Below are 17,653 nucleotides of genomic sequence, written 5' to 3' on the forward strand. Positions count from 1 at the left end.
CACAACCAATTTTCTATTGTTCTGTGTCCTTTAAACAGCTGCTTGTTTCTTCAGCCCAGTGACTCAGTGACCACAGACAATGTGTGGGCTTATTTAGCTGTCTTGACCAATCATCTGTTACCCTTATTCAACGCTCCCACTGGGACCCTCCGGAAAGCTGAATGCGTGATGGGACCATGCACAAACAGGATTTTCTGTTTCATCCCTTACTACAGCTGAAGGCAGCTTCATCATGGCCTCTTCCCTAAGCAGGCTTTGTAGTTTATGGAAAAGGTACGCAATCTTTGATAAGACACCCTGCCATCAACTACCATCTCTAATCAGCAAATAAGTTATGTACTCCATTGTTGTCATTCTGCCACAGGCAGGCAAAATAACTAATAATATTAGAATAATATTTTAGGTGGTCGTGACAAATGTTTGCATTTAATTTCAATGCCTCTCAAGCTAAATATATAAACACAAAAAACGTATTTCTCACCATGTTTCCTTTAGGACCAGCTTGCCCATCAAGTCCAGGAAGACCCTACAGGGATCAAAATTCCACAAAGAAAGTTGCAGTTTAATGGAGCTAGAATGAATATTATGAGTAGTATAAGCATTAAGTGATATGGGAGATGTACATACACGCTGTCCTGATGGACCTGCAGACCCTCTTGGGCCAAGCAAACCTCTAGGACCCTGTATATGAAGAAAATCATGATGTTGAGGAAGTTAATTTAAAAACTGCTTAAACATATAGCCAAACTATAATCTGTCTGAAAATGTGTGTTTTATTTAAAAATAGGAAATAAATGTCAAACACATAATATACTTTCCATTAGTTGCACTGAAAATCCTTAAAAGTGATGAGACTGGGGTATGTAAAATGCTGACCTCAAGTGGTCAGCTATAGTAACTGCAGGTGCAATTCAGGGAATGAGCATGAAAGTTGTTTCTTATCTCAACATCTCAGTTGAGAGTCACGCACTCTCAATCAGAGCAGTTGCTTTGCTCTTTCATCTCATGGACAGTGTATGATGAAATGCTGTGCAACAATTTCTTCAACTGGACAATGTTGTTTTGCATATGACAGGGAGCAAATCATTTCTCATGCAACTTTATGGTCCGTTTGAACTGAAACAGGCAGATTATGGCAGTTTCTCATGGGTAATGACAGAAAAACAAATTTCCCAGTCTCATTTTCTGTTCTAGTATTCAAAGCCATTCTGACTTGGCACAGTCATATTACAAATGCAATGGTCCTTGCAGACAGGAATGTTGTTACAGTTGCAAGAAGAGAGGAGGGCGTGTTCATTTAGGTAATTGCCGAAATGAATGTTAAAGTGTGTGTGTGTGTGGGGGGGGGGGGGGGCTGTAGCAGTAAAGGAGCAACATATAGTTGATATATTCATTTTATTCTTATCTTTGCCATGACGCTCTATAATCTGTACTTTAACAATCCTGTCTCATTATGTCAACAGATGACAATAAATTTACTTACACTCTCTCCAGCCACACCTCTCTGTCCAACCTGGCCGTCTTCACCCTTTGTGACAAAAAAAATAAAGAGTGAGTTACAAGGATAGAATGAGAAAGCTTGGATTATTCAGGAATGCAGAATATTTTTGAAGGCTGCTGAGAACAGGAGAGTATATTTTAGAGCTGGGGTACTACTTACTCTCTGGCCATCCTCTCCTGGAGGTCCTGGAGGACCTTGAGAGCCAAGTTCTCCCTGGAGAGGAAATATCACAGAAAAGACATATTAACAAAGAGAGGGAGTGGCAGCCACTCTAAAGTCCATAAGCTTGAACCCTGAAGCTAAGTGAGGAAAAAATCGCAAATCTTCACTTATGAAAAAAAATATGGTATGGGTCAAAAATTCAGGCAACATAAAGAGTAGATGTTAAAAAGAGGGCAACAAAACTGCCTTTAATCTAAGCATGTTCACCACAATTGGCATGGACCTACATGGTTTCCCTATTTATAGTTCCCTATAAGGATTTGCCTACCTCTGGTGACCCTGTAATTACTCAGTATAGGATAAGGAATGAAAGCATGTCTCGAAATACCCCTCTGTGATCTCTGTCCTCTCTCTTCTGACTCTCTACTCAGGCCCAAATTCCACAAACACCAAGCTCAGCACTCCTTCAGGCCTGGTTAAAGGCAGCCCAACTGGGTCTGGAGTCGGTCCCACCTCTTGTAACTGCGTCAAATGTCCTAATGAGTTCCACTGGTTTAGAATTCATATCTGTCAACACTTGTACATGAGACAGATGGGAGGTGGCCTTTGAACTACCAATCAGCCCTGATGCTGCATCAAAGACAGGAAGGCAGCAAGGACTGTGATCGATGAGTATTTGCGGCTAGAAATATGAGAGATTCTTATTTTTGGAAACAGATAACAGTCTTTAATGATGTTGTTGGTCCTCTGACCCTGATAGTTACCAAAAACCCTGATAGAAACCCAAAAATGTTCTCTCTTCATACTTACTCTGTGTCCTTTCTCTCCAGGAAGACCAGGGAGGCCGTCAAAACCTCGGTCGCCCTGAAACAGCACAGTAACAGTTTGGTTTATTAGTCATTATGGCAGGTTTCATTTTTTCCAACACAGGGCATCACAAAAAACATATCAAATGCAGCACACAGACACAGGACTTCTAGATAACATGATGTGTACTTTACCTTGGCCCCTGCCTCTCCTGGAATTCCTCGAGCACCATCAGCTCCATTACGACCCTGGAGGACACATGAAAATCATGTCAAGCTACATGGAAATCACATTAGAAAAAGATTTAATTATCTTGCATGGTTGTGCAGAATAAACACAGGGACAATGCTATCATCTTTCTAACTGGTTTATAGTTAAATAAACATGACTTTACGAATTTACACAACACAGAGAGACGATTATTGGGTGCAGCTGACTTATTTGAAATAGGGCCATGTTTTAAACTAGACAGGCGCCTGCCTTTGGGCACCGAAGCATTGATCCTTGCATTCTTATTAGCCTGAAATATTAGTAATAAATCATAAATAAACAATAACATTAAAGAGTATAACATTTCCTGGTTGGACCCAGTTTCAAAGTACCCTCTTACCCTCTTTCCTGCTTTTCCTGGGGGGCCAGTTGGTCCCTGAAGACCTCTGGGTCCCTATGGAAAAAAACATTAAAATGTTTGAATAAATAAAAAAAGATTGAACAATGAACATTAAAATATTATTCATGTTATCGTCTGTCTGTTTATGTTGTGATGTATTAAAGTTAAAGATTGGATGAAAGATGAAACATGTTCAACTTTATTCAAGAGACGTATATTGACACTTCTCACCTGTGGTCCAGAGTCCCCGCTGTCACCTTTAAGTCCCGGAGCACCAGGACCTCCCTATTGAAAAATATCAAGAAAGACACACAGAGTGAATGAATATGTCTTTACTGAAGCCAAATATTTTGTCATCCCATCTTTTGGCAGGGAAACCAGTATAATCTAGGTTGGACTACAACCCAATGCAAATCCAAACACACATAATGTAAGATTTCAAACTTGGATCATAAATATAGAACAGAGAGACCTCCTGGAGCATCTTTCCATGTGTCTAAACTCCCCCCCCCCCCCCCCCCCCCATCCAAGAAATACAGGATTGGTGTAACATTCATGTGTTGTTTGAGAAAGAAATAAAGCCTTGGCAGTGTACAAGACATGCTGACAAGACACAATACAATGTGTGTGAGATTATCCTGTAACTATAACAAATAACCTTTAATGTGTTAGAAAAGTATTTGTATTTGATTAAGGTTTGTTTTTTAAAAATAATTTTTTATATTCAATTTTCATATCAGGTATTGATGGTACAAAATCTAATTTCCTCACAGACAGATAGGGCAGAGGGAGAGGGCGATGTGTTGGCATGTACAAAAGATGTTTTGAGCTGAAGATTTAAGAGGAAGAAGCACTAATACCCGATTTTTTTTTTTATTAACTGTGAAATGAATGGACAGCAAGAGGATCAATGGTGTTTGTATGTCTGTGATTGTGGATTAGTGTTTGAAAGATACCCACCAAAGGACCAGATCTTCCTGCCATGCCTGCTGGCCCTGGAGGACCTCTCATAGTCAGCTGTGGATCAGAGAGAAACAACCCATAAAACACTGGTCACCAGCAGGGCTGACATTTCCACATGTTTGTACTCCTAGCACAAGGAATAATAACATATATTTTGCACAACTGCATACTTTAACATGATCTTTAAATCATCTGTTCTGGCCTGATGAAAAAAAACTTTTGATAGTTAGAAACTTTTCTTAATAAGTTGTCTTTAGTTTTATTTATGTTTTACAATCAGTATGGATTTTAAAAATTGCTATATATTGTCCATATAATAAAGCAGGGATTTGTTATACTTCAGTTCACACAATGTCATGAAACTAACTGGACTTAATACCAAAAGGGCTCTGCAAATAATAAAGCAAAGGCTAATAAAAAGCCCTCCATTTAATCTCTGGACAGCATGAAACCATACAGTGTGCAAACTTTACTTTGTTCTTGTTCACGGTTTACCACTTTGGTCTTTGTTCCTACTCATGGTTGACCACAGTGTAGTCCTGCCAAAAAAGTTGTCTGGAGTGTATTTGCAGCCTGATTACTGAATGGGTGAATTTGCTAATTCAAAGGAAAGCAATTCATGCTTTACACCGCACTAAAGATTCAATAAGACATATATATTGTATGTGCATTGTGGTTGTTAAGGTGCAGGGATGAGGAAAACAAATCAATACAGACGCACGGGTGAACACTTCCAGATTGTAAATACCTCTAAAAGAATAAGTTCAGCAATTTGTATCACTTATTCACTTTGTATTTAAAAAGAATTACAAGTTTTGACATTTTTCCCTTTTTCCTTCCTTTAAAGCCAAACCTCAGGAATAAAAGAAAATATAGAAAGGTGACAAGTGCTTTCTAGACATTACTTAACATGAGTTTTGGCAGCTCACCAGCTCCATAGAGTGTTGTGAATGTGTGAATGAGAAGTGTTTGTCTAGTACTTAATGATCTCCATGTGTTCCTCTATAGGTCACACCTTGCTTACAGCCACATAATTCAACCTATTTTTCAACAGTTCTATGGTTATCAGGATCACTGAGTGGGTGTGAACATCTGCTGTGGCTTTACATACAACGTAAGCTGCACAACTCAACTGTAAGACCCATATTTGGTAATCAGACAGTTTATTGGATAAGTGGGACTTGTGAATAGTGATTGGTTCATTTATTATTCACTACAGGTTCTGGATAATTTAAAAACAGTCCTTTTTCCTTTTTTCCTTTTTTTTCCCCCCAGAGAGAAAGATAGCAAAAAACAGACATTGGTACTTACTCTGGCCTGAGATAGGATTGCCTGAGCCTGAGCTTCTTGGGCAGTAACCACAGGTCCCTTGTGTGCCTCACCGCCAGCACGGAACTGTCAGCCACAAAACAAAAAGAAATATAATGAAAAACAAACTGACTTGTGCCTTTTTACAGAGTGAGACGTCTAATGGTCCCCCCAAGTGAGTGTGTTAAGTCTGTAAAGCTGTCACCACACACACAGACAGACAGACAGACAGACAGACAGACACACACACACACACACACACACACACACACACACACATACTGGTATACAAGCACTGGCAGCTCTCTCTGTCTCTCTCTCTCACACGCACACACACACACACACACACACACACACACACACACACACACACACACACACACACACACACACACGTATAAATATGTGTCACCAAGCCTTTCAAATCCTCAGTCACTGGTTCCACTCCATTGCACCGACTGACATTTACAAGGTAAGTGATTTGTAAACCAAAGAAAATAATGTTGAGATCTTTGGCCTACTGGTGATGCTATGAGGTAGTTTTACTAAATGAAGTGAGTTCATGGGCCAGTGCCTGAGATGAAGAGTGAATAGTATGTGACGGAAATAAGACAGCCCGGTGGGCTTGTGGAAAGCGGCTTGACTTACTGGAAGCATCAGAATGGTACCTGGAGGCCCAGGAACACCGTCTGAACCAGGAATTCCAGGACGTCCTGGAGGACCCTGGAGAATCAGTGGAGAAAGAGAGAGAGTGAGAGAGTGTTGTTTCTTTCAGTGAATGTGTAATGCAATAAGGACGGCTATGTAAGGTCAACAGCCACTCAATAAACAGAATCCCCATTAAGTACAATAATGCTTTTTTAAAAGGACTGATAGGATTTTGTTGAAAACAAATCACATCCTCAACGTTTTTAAGGGAAATGATTAACTATCATTTTGCTGACTTGTATGCCGGTACATAGCTCTGCTAGGAACAATTAATTAAATGTGGCTAAGCAAGCCATTTATTTTCCCACGAGATAATATTTATTTTGCTTCTCTATAATCCCCTGGAGGTTCAGTGCAAATTAAAAAGAGGAAGAACAAAAAGCACCTGATAACTGTAGTAACAAATAAGAGCACAAGTAACAGCGCAGAGACTGAGCAACTAATTTCTACGTAGCAAACCCATCTTTATCTATAATAATAATAATTTAAATGGGAGGGTACTTTGCTACAGTCTGCATTGTTGTTGCTCATTCCAAGCTACTAACTAATGCTTCTGAAAAGAAGCTGGCCTAGGAATATTGCCTTCAGGAAAGTACTGACTTTATTACAAGATTTAAAAAATCCACAGCCCAGTGAGGCTATGACGTTTATTGCATCACAGAAAATAAAATTGGTGGATGAATGAAGACAGAGTTTCGATATTTTTAGATCCTTACCACAAATGTGGAAAAATATTTGGCACAAGGACTCACTTTGCAGTTGCTATTTAAGGACATCGTCTCAGTCTACGCTCGTCAGACTCGGCTCTACGTTGTCAGATTTGGCTTAACTTTCATCGGTCTAGGCTATAATTTGTCAGGCACAGCTGTTTTTACTATCCTCATCTGTACCCTGGGCCTTCAGCTTAATGCTAACATCAGCATGCTAACACTAGTTAGGAATGTTTAGTGTGTTAGCATGTTAGTATTAAGTTCAAAATAGAGCCTGGGCTACGAAGAATTGGGTAATTAGTTTTAGATACATTTTGTCATGAACTAAAGTGTTTGTTGCAGCAGATGAAAAGTCAGGGGGGTATCCAAAGTCATTAAGATTTATCCTCTGGGGACCGTGACTGTCAGTACCAAATTTCATGGTCATCTATCCAATGATTGATGAGATATTTAAGTGACAGACCTGAGCCATCCCCTGAAGTGTGGCTTAAAACTCTTAAAAACAAACTGCATAAAAATTGTTTATACTGAATCATTAAATAATGAATTGACAGTTAAATTACAATGGAGACTAGATTTTGATTTAATAAAGACAAAAAATGTATCTTAAAGATCTAGGCTAAGTAGTACCCACTGTTTCCAGAGAAACCAGGATCTATTTAGCAGTCTTGTCATGTGAAGCATTGTCAGACTGCTGGCTCAAATTGATGCCATGTGTTTTGCGATCTGCCTTAACCCAGAGGTGGTAAATACTCTTCATGCATTGCATTTCCAGTAAGCATAACGGCATCTAGTGTTAATGACGCCTCTTTGCGGCTGGGAAACTTGTGTTTCAGGGGAAAGGAGGCAGACGGTTATCATGACAGAAATGAGCCGATCAAAAAATGAGTCCAGGCGGGTACTGCACAACAGAAAACCATAAGACTACAGAAATAAGTCACTTTTAATCCCTCTGTCCATCCTACGCAAGAGAGTTTCTCATGGGAGGAAATGAATGGAGGGGAGACAGACTTTAGACCAACAAAATATTTTCTAATCACTTTTACTCTGTTGAACAATGAGCCTTTTGTACTAGCGAGGTCTGCTGGTCATACTGTTTGTATATTTTTTGTCAGCAATTCAAGGGTTAACCCCCACAGACAGAATTGATGTGCTAAACGGGTGATGAAAGAGGGGTGGGGGGGCAATCACCACACTTGGGAAAAACAAGCTGAGATCCAGCCTTCTGGAGGGGACCGGCACTTTTTCTGTGTCATCAAATCAATCAAATAAATGAGTGGAATCCCACAGTGCTGGGAAAAAGGGTTTGGGGGAGTTTAGGCATCTGCATATTTTACAGCAAACTCTTTGAACAAATACTGTAGCATACCAACACAGCTGTTTCTCAGAACTTTTCTTTGTTGGTATATTGACAGTTTATGGGCATATCTCATTTCCCTGCACCCCTCCTTGCTAACCCCCTTCCCCCCTCCTGCTGCAGTAGCAAGCTGCATCCAATTGTTTTATCCATTCCATGGCATTGAAACTGTACTTCACAACTTTCCAATAAAGGGGAAGACAGCAGGATTACAAATGCAGGGGTGTTTATATATATGCTGACTCCTATTATTCCAGAATAAGATGAATGGCTAAAGATGGCTTAGCACTTCAGTATATTACGGCTCACTAAATGTGAACTATGGCTTTTTCTTGCTTGATATACAACTTATTCAGAATTGGAATAAATTGATGCAGATATGTTTTTTTATTTTTTTTATTTGGCTGTTAGGGGTATAATTAAAGTTTAAATGTGCATGATGAGTACAAAGTGGGTGACAGAGCTTCTCAGAAACAGTTGTAATCAGCTCTAAAATGAGGTCAGCCTCTACTCACCCTCTCACCAGGATCTCCTGTGGGACCTGAGGAACCCTGCAAACCTGGGGTACCAGGAAGACCCTGAAACCACACACGTACAGCATAGCATATTATATCCCAGAGTATTGCTAACCAGCATTCCAACCACAGTCAGTCTATCCAATACTTAACATGCATAGGCCAACAAAGACAGAAGCAAAGACATGGGTTCAAAAAGAAATAAGCCTCAAAATAAAATAGCCCCCAACCCCCCTTCTTACTCACTCTTGTGCTCACACAGACAGACACAGATGTACACACATTCACGCACAAATACACACTTTCACTGTCTCTCCCAACTCAAGCTTCACTGGCGATCAGGGTTGACGCTCTTTCCATAAAGACATTTTTTCCCTCTTTAGCTGTTCTCCATCTGTGGAAGGCAGACAGGAGTGTGGGAGAACGTGATACTCACTGCTTGGCCGGGGGCTCCTTGGGGTCCTTCTATAAGCATCCCCTGAAAAAGGAAAAAGTGGATACAGTAGCATTATAGGGCAGCCTGTAAATCCAAAGGCAATGGAGAATAGGGGGATGAAATGAAAGCCAGTGAGTACTGTGGGTTTGAGGTTTAGGAGTTTACTTATAGCTACAAGCAAGAGGTTAACAATAGCTCAGCTATCTGATACAGTATTTTAAAATGTGTGCGTGTGCGGTCAAAGATTTGGATGGTAGGCTGTGGTGGCAGTGATGGTATGGGAGGAGAGAAGTTAATTGAAGCTGCTATTTCAGTCAATTTTAGTCTGTAATGGTAAATTGTATAGAATTTTCTTCCAAAAAAACTTATGTTGTGGGGCATTTTGTGTAGATGGTGGTTGTTTTGTCTATGGCTATTAGAACTAGTTACATCTCATCTGGATGGATAGATCCGTTGTCATTGCTTCTGTTAAATAAATAAAAACTAAAATTAAGTTACACTGAAACTGCAAAAAATAAAGATACATAAACTACTGAAAAACAGATATCAAAGCATCCGGTTTAATAGTGTAAGATATTCACAAGAGAGAGATCTATTTTTTTTACTGTATCTGTCCAAGAGAATATAAAAAAGAAAACATATTCCCCAGAAAATATGCAGATCATCTGATCTAGCATTTTTATGGGCTCATATAAATCATTCTTTACAACTGTTGGAGAGTTTTAGTTGACAAGAAAGCCAATCAACATTCATTTTGAAATGTACCAAATAAATGTCAGACTGATGGCAAGCTAACCCACTAGCTATCTAGCAAGCAGTGATAGATAGATAGACAGATAGACACATAGATAGATAGATAGAGAGAGAGAGAGAGAGAGAGAGAGAGAGAGAGAGAGAGAGAGAGAGGTAGGTAGGTAGGCAGAAAGCTAAGCCTTCCTACTGAACGGTAAGTTTTATGATCAAAGAGCAGTAAAATACATCACTCACTGGTTCAATGACAGCAGGTTCACCCTTCTCTCCTTTTTCTCCCAGGTAACTCTGACCTCCAGTGACCTATGGACATAAGAAAAAGCAGGAGAGCTTTTTACATAGTGATAGGATCAATGATTAAGACAGAGCATTAATGGTTTGAAAGCCAAGAAATTTGACCAAAGAGCAGCAGATGCCCTATCCTGAAGGGTGTAACCCTTTTTATAGAGGTTGATTTACTTAAAATACCAACAAAACTTCTAAGAAAAGAATGCTGACTCATGTTCTGCATGCTTAAAAGGATTTCGTTAGCTAAGGCAAAACGCTGATTTTTTTTCAGCCTGTTGGAAAAATAAACCACAAGAATCATTTTGCAAGAAGCTATAATTTAGACTTTGGTCTGACTCCTATTTATTAAGCTTCCTTTAAGCCATTAACTGTAAAAAAAAAAAAAAAAAAGACCCCAACTGTGCACAAATGCAGGGGTCGTTACCTGACACTATCCATACAATGACTTCACATGAGAAGAATTCACAAACCACCTACAGCAGTGTGTCCAAAAAACCCATTAGATTGTACACTTTAGATCAGAAGAGGAACTGTTTTTGGGAAAGTCATGGAGTAGGGCTGCGGTGTCCTGGGATTGTGGGGTGGAGAGTTCTAATAGAGCGGTGGAGATTAACCCAGGGCAGACAGATCTCGAGCCAACATCCAGACAGAGACCATGTCACTTCCTGCCTCTGAGAATCTGGATCCTGAGGCAAGGAAGGAGCTGGAAACTAGCCACTACAGACACAGGCTCAGCAGATATTCCAGTCTGGTTTTAGATATTGATCTAAATGGATATGACAAACATTTGCTAGGACTTAGTTTGTCATCAGGTAATCCAAACAGATCATTGGTGGGATAACCAGGGAGAAGCTGTCTTTAATAAACAGCAGAGGTCATTGGGGTCAAGAGGTTATGGAGGGTGTGTCTGTGCTGACAGCTGGGTCGACATCTGTTTATCTGTAGGAGACTTAGATAGACAAGGTGTGTGTCTTTACTTGCTGGCGTATTTATGTTTGCTACATGTGCATGCAAGAATGCTCAAAGCTATAACTCGATACCGTTAGAAACAACAAACAAAACGGGTACCGCAAGCACCCCATCAAACAATACCACCAGCATCTTTTCCATTTTCCCACATTCCCAACCTCCATATTTCCATACCCCACCACTTACACTGCTTTGTCTGAAGTCTGTCTCTGCTGGTACACCAGGACCAAACGGCTCCTCATATGTCGAAGGTGTAGGCTTGGCGTCAGTGGTGCCGTAATCGCCATAGTCACCATAGTCATATGGCTTCTCTACAAACTCTTTGTTGTCATATTCCTTCAGGTCGTATTCCTTAAACTCATACACATTTGTGGCAGGATCCACCTTCTCTTGGGCGTCCACTGCGGCAGTATCCACAGCAACAGTGGGGTCCACCCCAACCTGTTCCACACCAGTGATGTAATCTTCAACCCCGTCGTAGTTCTGCGATCAATCCAGGCATCATTAAGAGGCAACAGGGGTTGTTAAGATGGGAAGGAACATGGAGGTTTGGTTAGTGAAATGAAACCATGTGAACAGCTTGTTTTTTATGACATGATTCACAGTAAAGCATTAGCCTTTAGCACTTTGGTGAACAAGGAAAGCATTATTGGTTCACCAACTGAGTTGAAATTTCCCTAATTAAGATTCAACATAGTTGTACACTATCATGTGTCTAATTTGGGACATCATCATTAAACTCAACATACGTGAAAGTCATTTGTTTCTGTTACTGTTATTAACATTAATATCATATGCTATAATTTATTTCTCCGCAAAGCACCATTTGGAATGTTCCAATATAGTGCATTTATGTTTTTAAAAGGTTAACAGTTAAATATGGCACTACATGACAACATAGAAAATACATTCATGCTGATGACAATATCCAGGATTAGTGGGGTACTTTAGAGAGCATAATCTTAAATACTTACATCTTTATTACATTCAAATGTAAATGTTTACTCACAAACATTTTTCAAGAACTACATAAGACCCAAAGAAGTGAAAACCAGTTGAGCACATTGCAAAACACAAAAGTAAATTTCACTTCATGGGATCTAATCATAGTCCAAGACATCTAAGCATACTTATAAGAGGCTAAATATTTTGTTAGAGTGCTTCCATGTTCTTAACAAGTAATGAATCAGGATTTTTTTTAAAGATTTCTATATAAAGGGTTTAAACTCAACTTTTAAAACACCAGTCCATTTCTCTTTCTCTTACTGTTAGATCTTATTATTACATATTACATTTACATTAGTGTAATGTGCATTTATTTTATATAATTACAAAAACTTTAATTCCACAATTGGGCATCTGACAACACTTATAGAATCTGCTGTAGTTTGAGCAAACTACTGCCAGCAGAGGTTATAGCGTCTACTATCAATTTTAAATAGTGACACCCAATGTAAAATGCCCAAAATAAAATGCAAATGTCTATACAGACTATAGAATATGACTTCAATTATTCACTGAAAACACAAAACACTGTAATTACAAGCATCTGTCAATAGCATTTCTTGTCTTGTTTCAGGTCTATGGACAGCATGACACTATGTCATTGTCTAAAACGTTGTCCAGTGCATTAAAGCCTTCAGTAATCAGACAAGTGTTCCAACATGGGATGGTATATAGTTAGTTTCCATTCGTAGCCCTCTGGCCTGTCTCTTTCAATGAACATATCTCAAGCTGAGTGTAGCTACATTGTCCACCTCAAGGTACATCACAATTCAGTCGGCAGACATTTATTTGGCAAAGCATACAGCCATATTGTTTTAGTTTAACCCCCAAATGTTCCTCATTATGTTGTGTTTTATGTGATGGTTTAGCACAAATTAGGACAGGATCTGCCAAACTCAGGATATTGCAGAAACATAGGGGATGTGTCTGTCTACTGATTTTCCATTGGTTACAGTTCATTAAATGACAAAGTTTTCGTGCTTCGGTCTTTATCCAGGCTCTATGTGATGGAGTCGATTTCTCATGGAAATCAAGATGGGGGAAAGCACTTTTATCTTAGTCAGACATTGGGTTTCAACTTTCAATGAAGTTAATAAAAATATGTTTTTGTTGGTGGTGAAGCTTAACAATTTTGATTTTGAAATAATTCTATTCAGATAAAATTTCAAAACAGTAATTTAAAACTAGGAATTTGGATGTTAGGGCCAAGTCAGCTGATGCACAAATCAGTGTTTGCCATGGGACAGCTTTGAACTAAGTGGCAACAACCACGGCTTGGAATTTAAGCCAATGTGGAAGTCTCTTAAGGTGCAATGCCACTGATGGTCGCTATGTGCTGGCTCCAAAAAATCCCTGGCTCCAATAGACTCCCATTCAAAAAGCATCAACTTCTCTCTAGAGAGTCAGTAATTTTTTTCATTATCATCTTAATTGCTAAATTTAAGCCCTGGAGATCATTTTGGAAATGATTGCTCGATTAATACGATATAAAGACAAATATTAGCTTTGATACTGTATCTTCCATGTGGGCATTAACAGCTGTAATTGACAGCTGGCTCACCTGCTGCTTTGCCCAGCTCCAGGACTCACACTGATTCAGACTATTTTTGAGTATTTCGGTAAGTTTAATGTTACTTGATAAAGATACCTGCCATGTTAGTTAGCTAAAGTTAGCACAGGTATTGCCATTTGGTGTTTGAAGTAAATTAGTGTTACTGTAGCTTGTGTCCAAGGTAGTGGATCGTATTTCACCCTCTTTCTACTTATTTGGAAGGTCCTGGCCCCAAACAGAAAAGATGGCACTGACCATAAGCAGCAATTCAAACTGTCTCCAATGCAAACCAATAGGTGACATTAAGATTTGTTATGTCCATCTTTATATACAGTATATTTTCAGTTTGGAAATAAATATATGTATATGTGAAAAGTTACCTGGCCTTGTCCTGCATTGTCTGTGGGGGTTTCAGGCTGATTTCCGTCCACTGTGGTGTAGTCATACTCACCCGTGTAGTAGTCCCCACCCACATTTGTCTGAAATTGGAGCAGGCACAGCACACAAAATAAAGTATTACTGATTTGACAAAGGTAAATATTTATTCAATGTTGTTATATCATTATCCTTAGCACCTTTTGGTGCACCTATTTTAAGGTGTATTTGGAAAATACAGCATATATTAAACTGAGATCAAAACAGACAAATATGACATCAAAATAGACTATTAAATCAACAGAGAACGATAGGGCAAGGAAAGACGTAAAGGTTGACCACAAGAAATCACGTGCTGGTACATGTGTTATTCATGACAACAGCCATGATAACTATATTAGAAGAGGTGTTACCTCAGTGTTGGCTCCTTCAGTTGGGGGAATGTCAGTGGCTACCCCTCCTTCACTGTATTCATAGGGCTCACCATAATCATAGTTAGTGTACTGTAAGGAAAAGGGACGGGGGGAAATCAGTCAGTCAGTGCAATCATGTAAATAAGGCAGCACCATGTCTCAGAGACATATTGTACATTATTTACATGGCATGTAAGTGCATGTCATCCTCAAACCAGTTTAAACCAAATGTAATCATCAAATAATTACAATAATATGTGTTATTATTATGTGTTGTCATGCTATTTTAGAAATAACATGGTCAAATGATGAAGGGGAAAATATCACATCCATATGAGCAATTTAAATATGGATGAATACAGCGTTCCTTGATGCTTCCTCTCCCAGCCTCACCCTATGAGTGTCAAATGACCCCATGAGAGATTCATGTCCATAACCAAGCAAACAGCAAGTAAGATTCTTGTTTGCTTCCAACATGTTAGAGGGTTAATGTGATGCCAGTGAAAACATGTCTCCACTTCATACTTTGTATGCCAACAATGGCCTGCAGCTGTCATTAATGGGCCAATTAAAACAGAAATCTGTTTTCCTGACTTTTTGCAGGTTAGTAGATCATGTGGGAAACACAGAAAACAGTAGCAGGGGGTAAAATAGTTGTTTTGAAAAATGGTAGGGCTTCAGTGAAAATAACATGTTCTCTCCTGTTCATTTCTAAAACAGTCCACAAGCTTGAATATTATGTTTTGGTTTATGTATACTTCAGAAATAATTTCAACATGACAGGTCACACCACACAATGACATAAGCCTGAGGCTAATACTCCTTGTTGCTTTCAACAAGGGCCATTAGCTCTATTGACATTTGTTGGGGACTGCCCACAACCGATATTGATTATACAATTTAGCTAACTTATCCCTTTATTTAAAATTTTAGAGTCTTCCCAATCAGCCTATTTCTTTAAGGTCTCCTAAAAAGACTAGTTTTACATTTTGTAAAATATATTTTTTATCCTTCCTTGCCCAGATTTGGATGAGAAGATCAATACTATTCTCATTTCTAAGCTAAATAAGAGGCTTGAGTCAAAGCTAAGCGGGTCACCTCCTGGCTCCAGCTTGATAGAGAGATATTAGATTGTCATTATTCCTGTCATTTTACTTTTACTTCCCCAAATATGGACCTATTCCTTTAAATGACTAATGCCAAGTGGCATTTATTGGTTCATTGCCCACAACTATTACGCAATTTGACCACTAAGGCCTGTGTCAAACACTTAAAATTCCTCCTGGTGAGCCTCTTTTCTGGAAGTTCTCAGACCACTGTCAAAATAGTGGGGAGGCAGATTAAGTTAACAGACCAGCCCATGATATGCATTGCTCGATCAGCACAGGAATAAATATTAGTCCCATGAACAACTGCTAAGCTCATAAAAATAATACAAGTTCCATGGCCTGCTGCAATGCTGGCCTGGCCTCCGTTCAGTGGCTGTGGCCCAGAGAGAGGTCACTCAAAAGAGAAGCCCTGGCCAGACCAGCTAGACTGACTGAGAAGGAAACAGAGAGAAAGAAAGGGTCAAGGAGAAAGACAGAGAAATATAGGGAATGAAGGAAGGATTTGTAAAGATTTATGGTGTCGAAGTGCTTGGCTGCGCTGAAGGTCTTCACCACAGATTTGGATGAAAGGCATAAATACTGAAGTGTGCTCATAAAAAAGCCCCCTCCTGCATCACGCTCTCTTCCTCTTTTAACGCAGCTGTGGACATGTGGCTGACAACTGCAAGACGGCGTGCTTTAGGTCAAAGAGCATCTTCAGACGATAAGGTCAAAGCCACGCTCCACGCTTTTGAAAAACTGTAGATGTTTAGTTAAATATGTACTAAGGGATCTCGATCAGTTAAAAACAAACTGTTTGTGCAGTTTATGTAATCTGGAGGAAATATTTTCAATTCTCAGAGAGTAAATAATTCTACAAAATATTGGGTTGGAATGTAGGAAGAACATTCCTGTTATAACTGTACAAGGACTGACAATGAGTAAACCAGATTTACAATGTTCATGAAACCAAAATGCTCCCTACTGTCTGTTTAGAATTGACAAGCTCCTTGTTTTGGCGCTTGAGAGTAACTAGAAGATGAAGCTATATTTTCCAGGACTGGTACCCACTGTACAGCCAATATTTTCAAATAGGGGTCCGGCTCCTGATTTTTCGTGAAGCAACGATCTCAAGTCTGCTTTTCCAGGTACTGGGAGTCTAGCTGGGGAAGGAAAAGCTTAAATTTCCCTGGGAGTCTGGGCAGAGCCTGCAGAACTCGTTAGTGATATAAATCACGGGGCCACTCCAAAGTGGGCTCAGACTTCGTGGCAGGGAAAAGGGAAAAGTTTCCAGTGTGAGCTCATCAGTTATTTAGTGAAATACTGAAGGAAAATGTCAGTCTACTGAAAGGTTTGAACGAGCAAAGTAACAAAAAATGAAAAAGAAAAAAGAAAAATGAGGCTCTGACATAAAGCACTGTATTTCAATTGAAAGATTTGACTAAAGAGGCTACAAGTGATGTTTTGGAGCCGGTGGCAATAAAATGCAAATTTCAGAGGATGAATTCAAACTCTCAAATGTGTTTTGATATGTCAGCATGTTTCCATCAGTAAAACACAGAGTAAAGAAAGAGACAGATTAGAGTTGCCGTAGAAGCTGCCTGTCTCTGTCAAAGTACTTATGCCTTGAGGAAGTGTTTGTTATAACATTTAAGGATCACAGAATATTGTAGTTCTTTTTTCTCTTCTTTTTTTTGGCAGTTGGAAACGTATTACTATTAGCTGTCACAGACCTTAGTTTATGTTACAAGTGTGTTAAAGGAAAAATGTTCAAAACAAGTTAGGAGAAATGTGATGAGTTTAACTGTTGGATCTCAAGTAACACCTACCCCCCACCAAGTCCCCTGCACTGAAAAGCATCATATATTTGCCTTTCCCTCCTCTTTCAAACCATACTAGCCTCCTTTTTTACAATCTGAACTGAAGTTAAAACTGACCTTTGTAAAGAAATGAGTAAATATATATTGCTGATGTTTGCTTTGACTTATGTACAGATTTGGTCATAGATTTGAGTACCAAAAAGAGAAAAAAAAGTTTATATAGTCTTCATTTTGACAACAATACCTGGCTAACCTAGCTCAGCCTAGCTTGCAGGCTTAACACTTTCCAGATTTTTAACATTAGAAAGGGGGGGGG

At 39.3% G+C, this 17,653-nt stretch overlaps 1 protein-coding gene across 1 annotated transcript in view; it reads right to left on the reverse strand.

The window, feature by feature from the left end:
* Positions 1–17,653, reverse strand: part of LOC128368593 (collagen alpha-1(XI) chain-like) — an 83,334-nt gene that overhangs the window by 45,335 nt on the left and 20,346 nt on the right. The window contains exons 6-22 of the mRNA XM_053329441.1: positions 14,430–14,519; positions 14,022–14,120; positions 11,271–11,567; positions 10,065–10,130; positions 9,078–9,119; positions 8,642–8,704; positions 6,000–6,074; positions 5,355–5,438; positions 4,041–4,097; positions 3,312–3,365; positions 3,081–3,134; positions 2,665–2,718; positions 2,474–2,527; positions 1,661–1,714; positions 1,484–1,528; positions 628–681; positions 482–526 (exon numbers count right to left, since the gene is read on the reverse strand). Coding sequence (XP_053185416.1) covers positions 482–526; positions 628–681; positions 1,484–1,528; positions 1,661–1,714; positions 2,474–2,527; positions 2,665–2,718; positions 3,081–3,134; positions 3,312–3,365; positions 4,041–4,097; positions 5,355–5,438; positions 6,000–6,074; positions 8,642–8,704; positions 9,078–9,119; positions 10,065–10,130; positions 11,271–11,567; positions 14,022–14,120; positions 14,430–14,519 — 1,287 coding nt within the window. The remainder of the gene's footprint in view (positions 1–481; positions 527–627; positions 682–1,483; positions 1,529–1,660; positions 1,715–2,473; positions 2,528–2,664; positions 2,719–3,080; positions 3,135–3,311; positions 3,366–4,040; positions 4,098–5,354; positions 5,439–5,999; positions 6,075–8,641; positions 8,705–9,077; positions 9,120–10,064; positions 10,131–11,270; positions 11,568–14,021; positions 14,121–14,429; positions 14,520–17,653) is intronic.

The sequence above is a fragment of the Scomber japonicus genome, chromosome 12 (assembly GCF_027409825.1).
Source record: "Scomber japonicus isolate fScoJap1 chromosome 12, fScoJap1.pri, whole genome shotgun sequence".
NCBI lineage: Eukaryota > Metazoa > Chordata > Actinopteri > Scombriformes > Scombridae > Scomber > Scomber japonicus.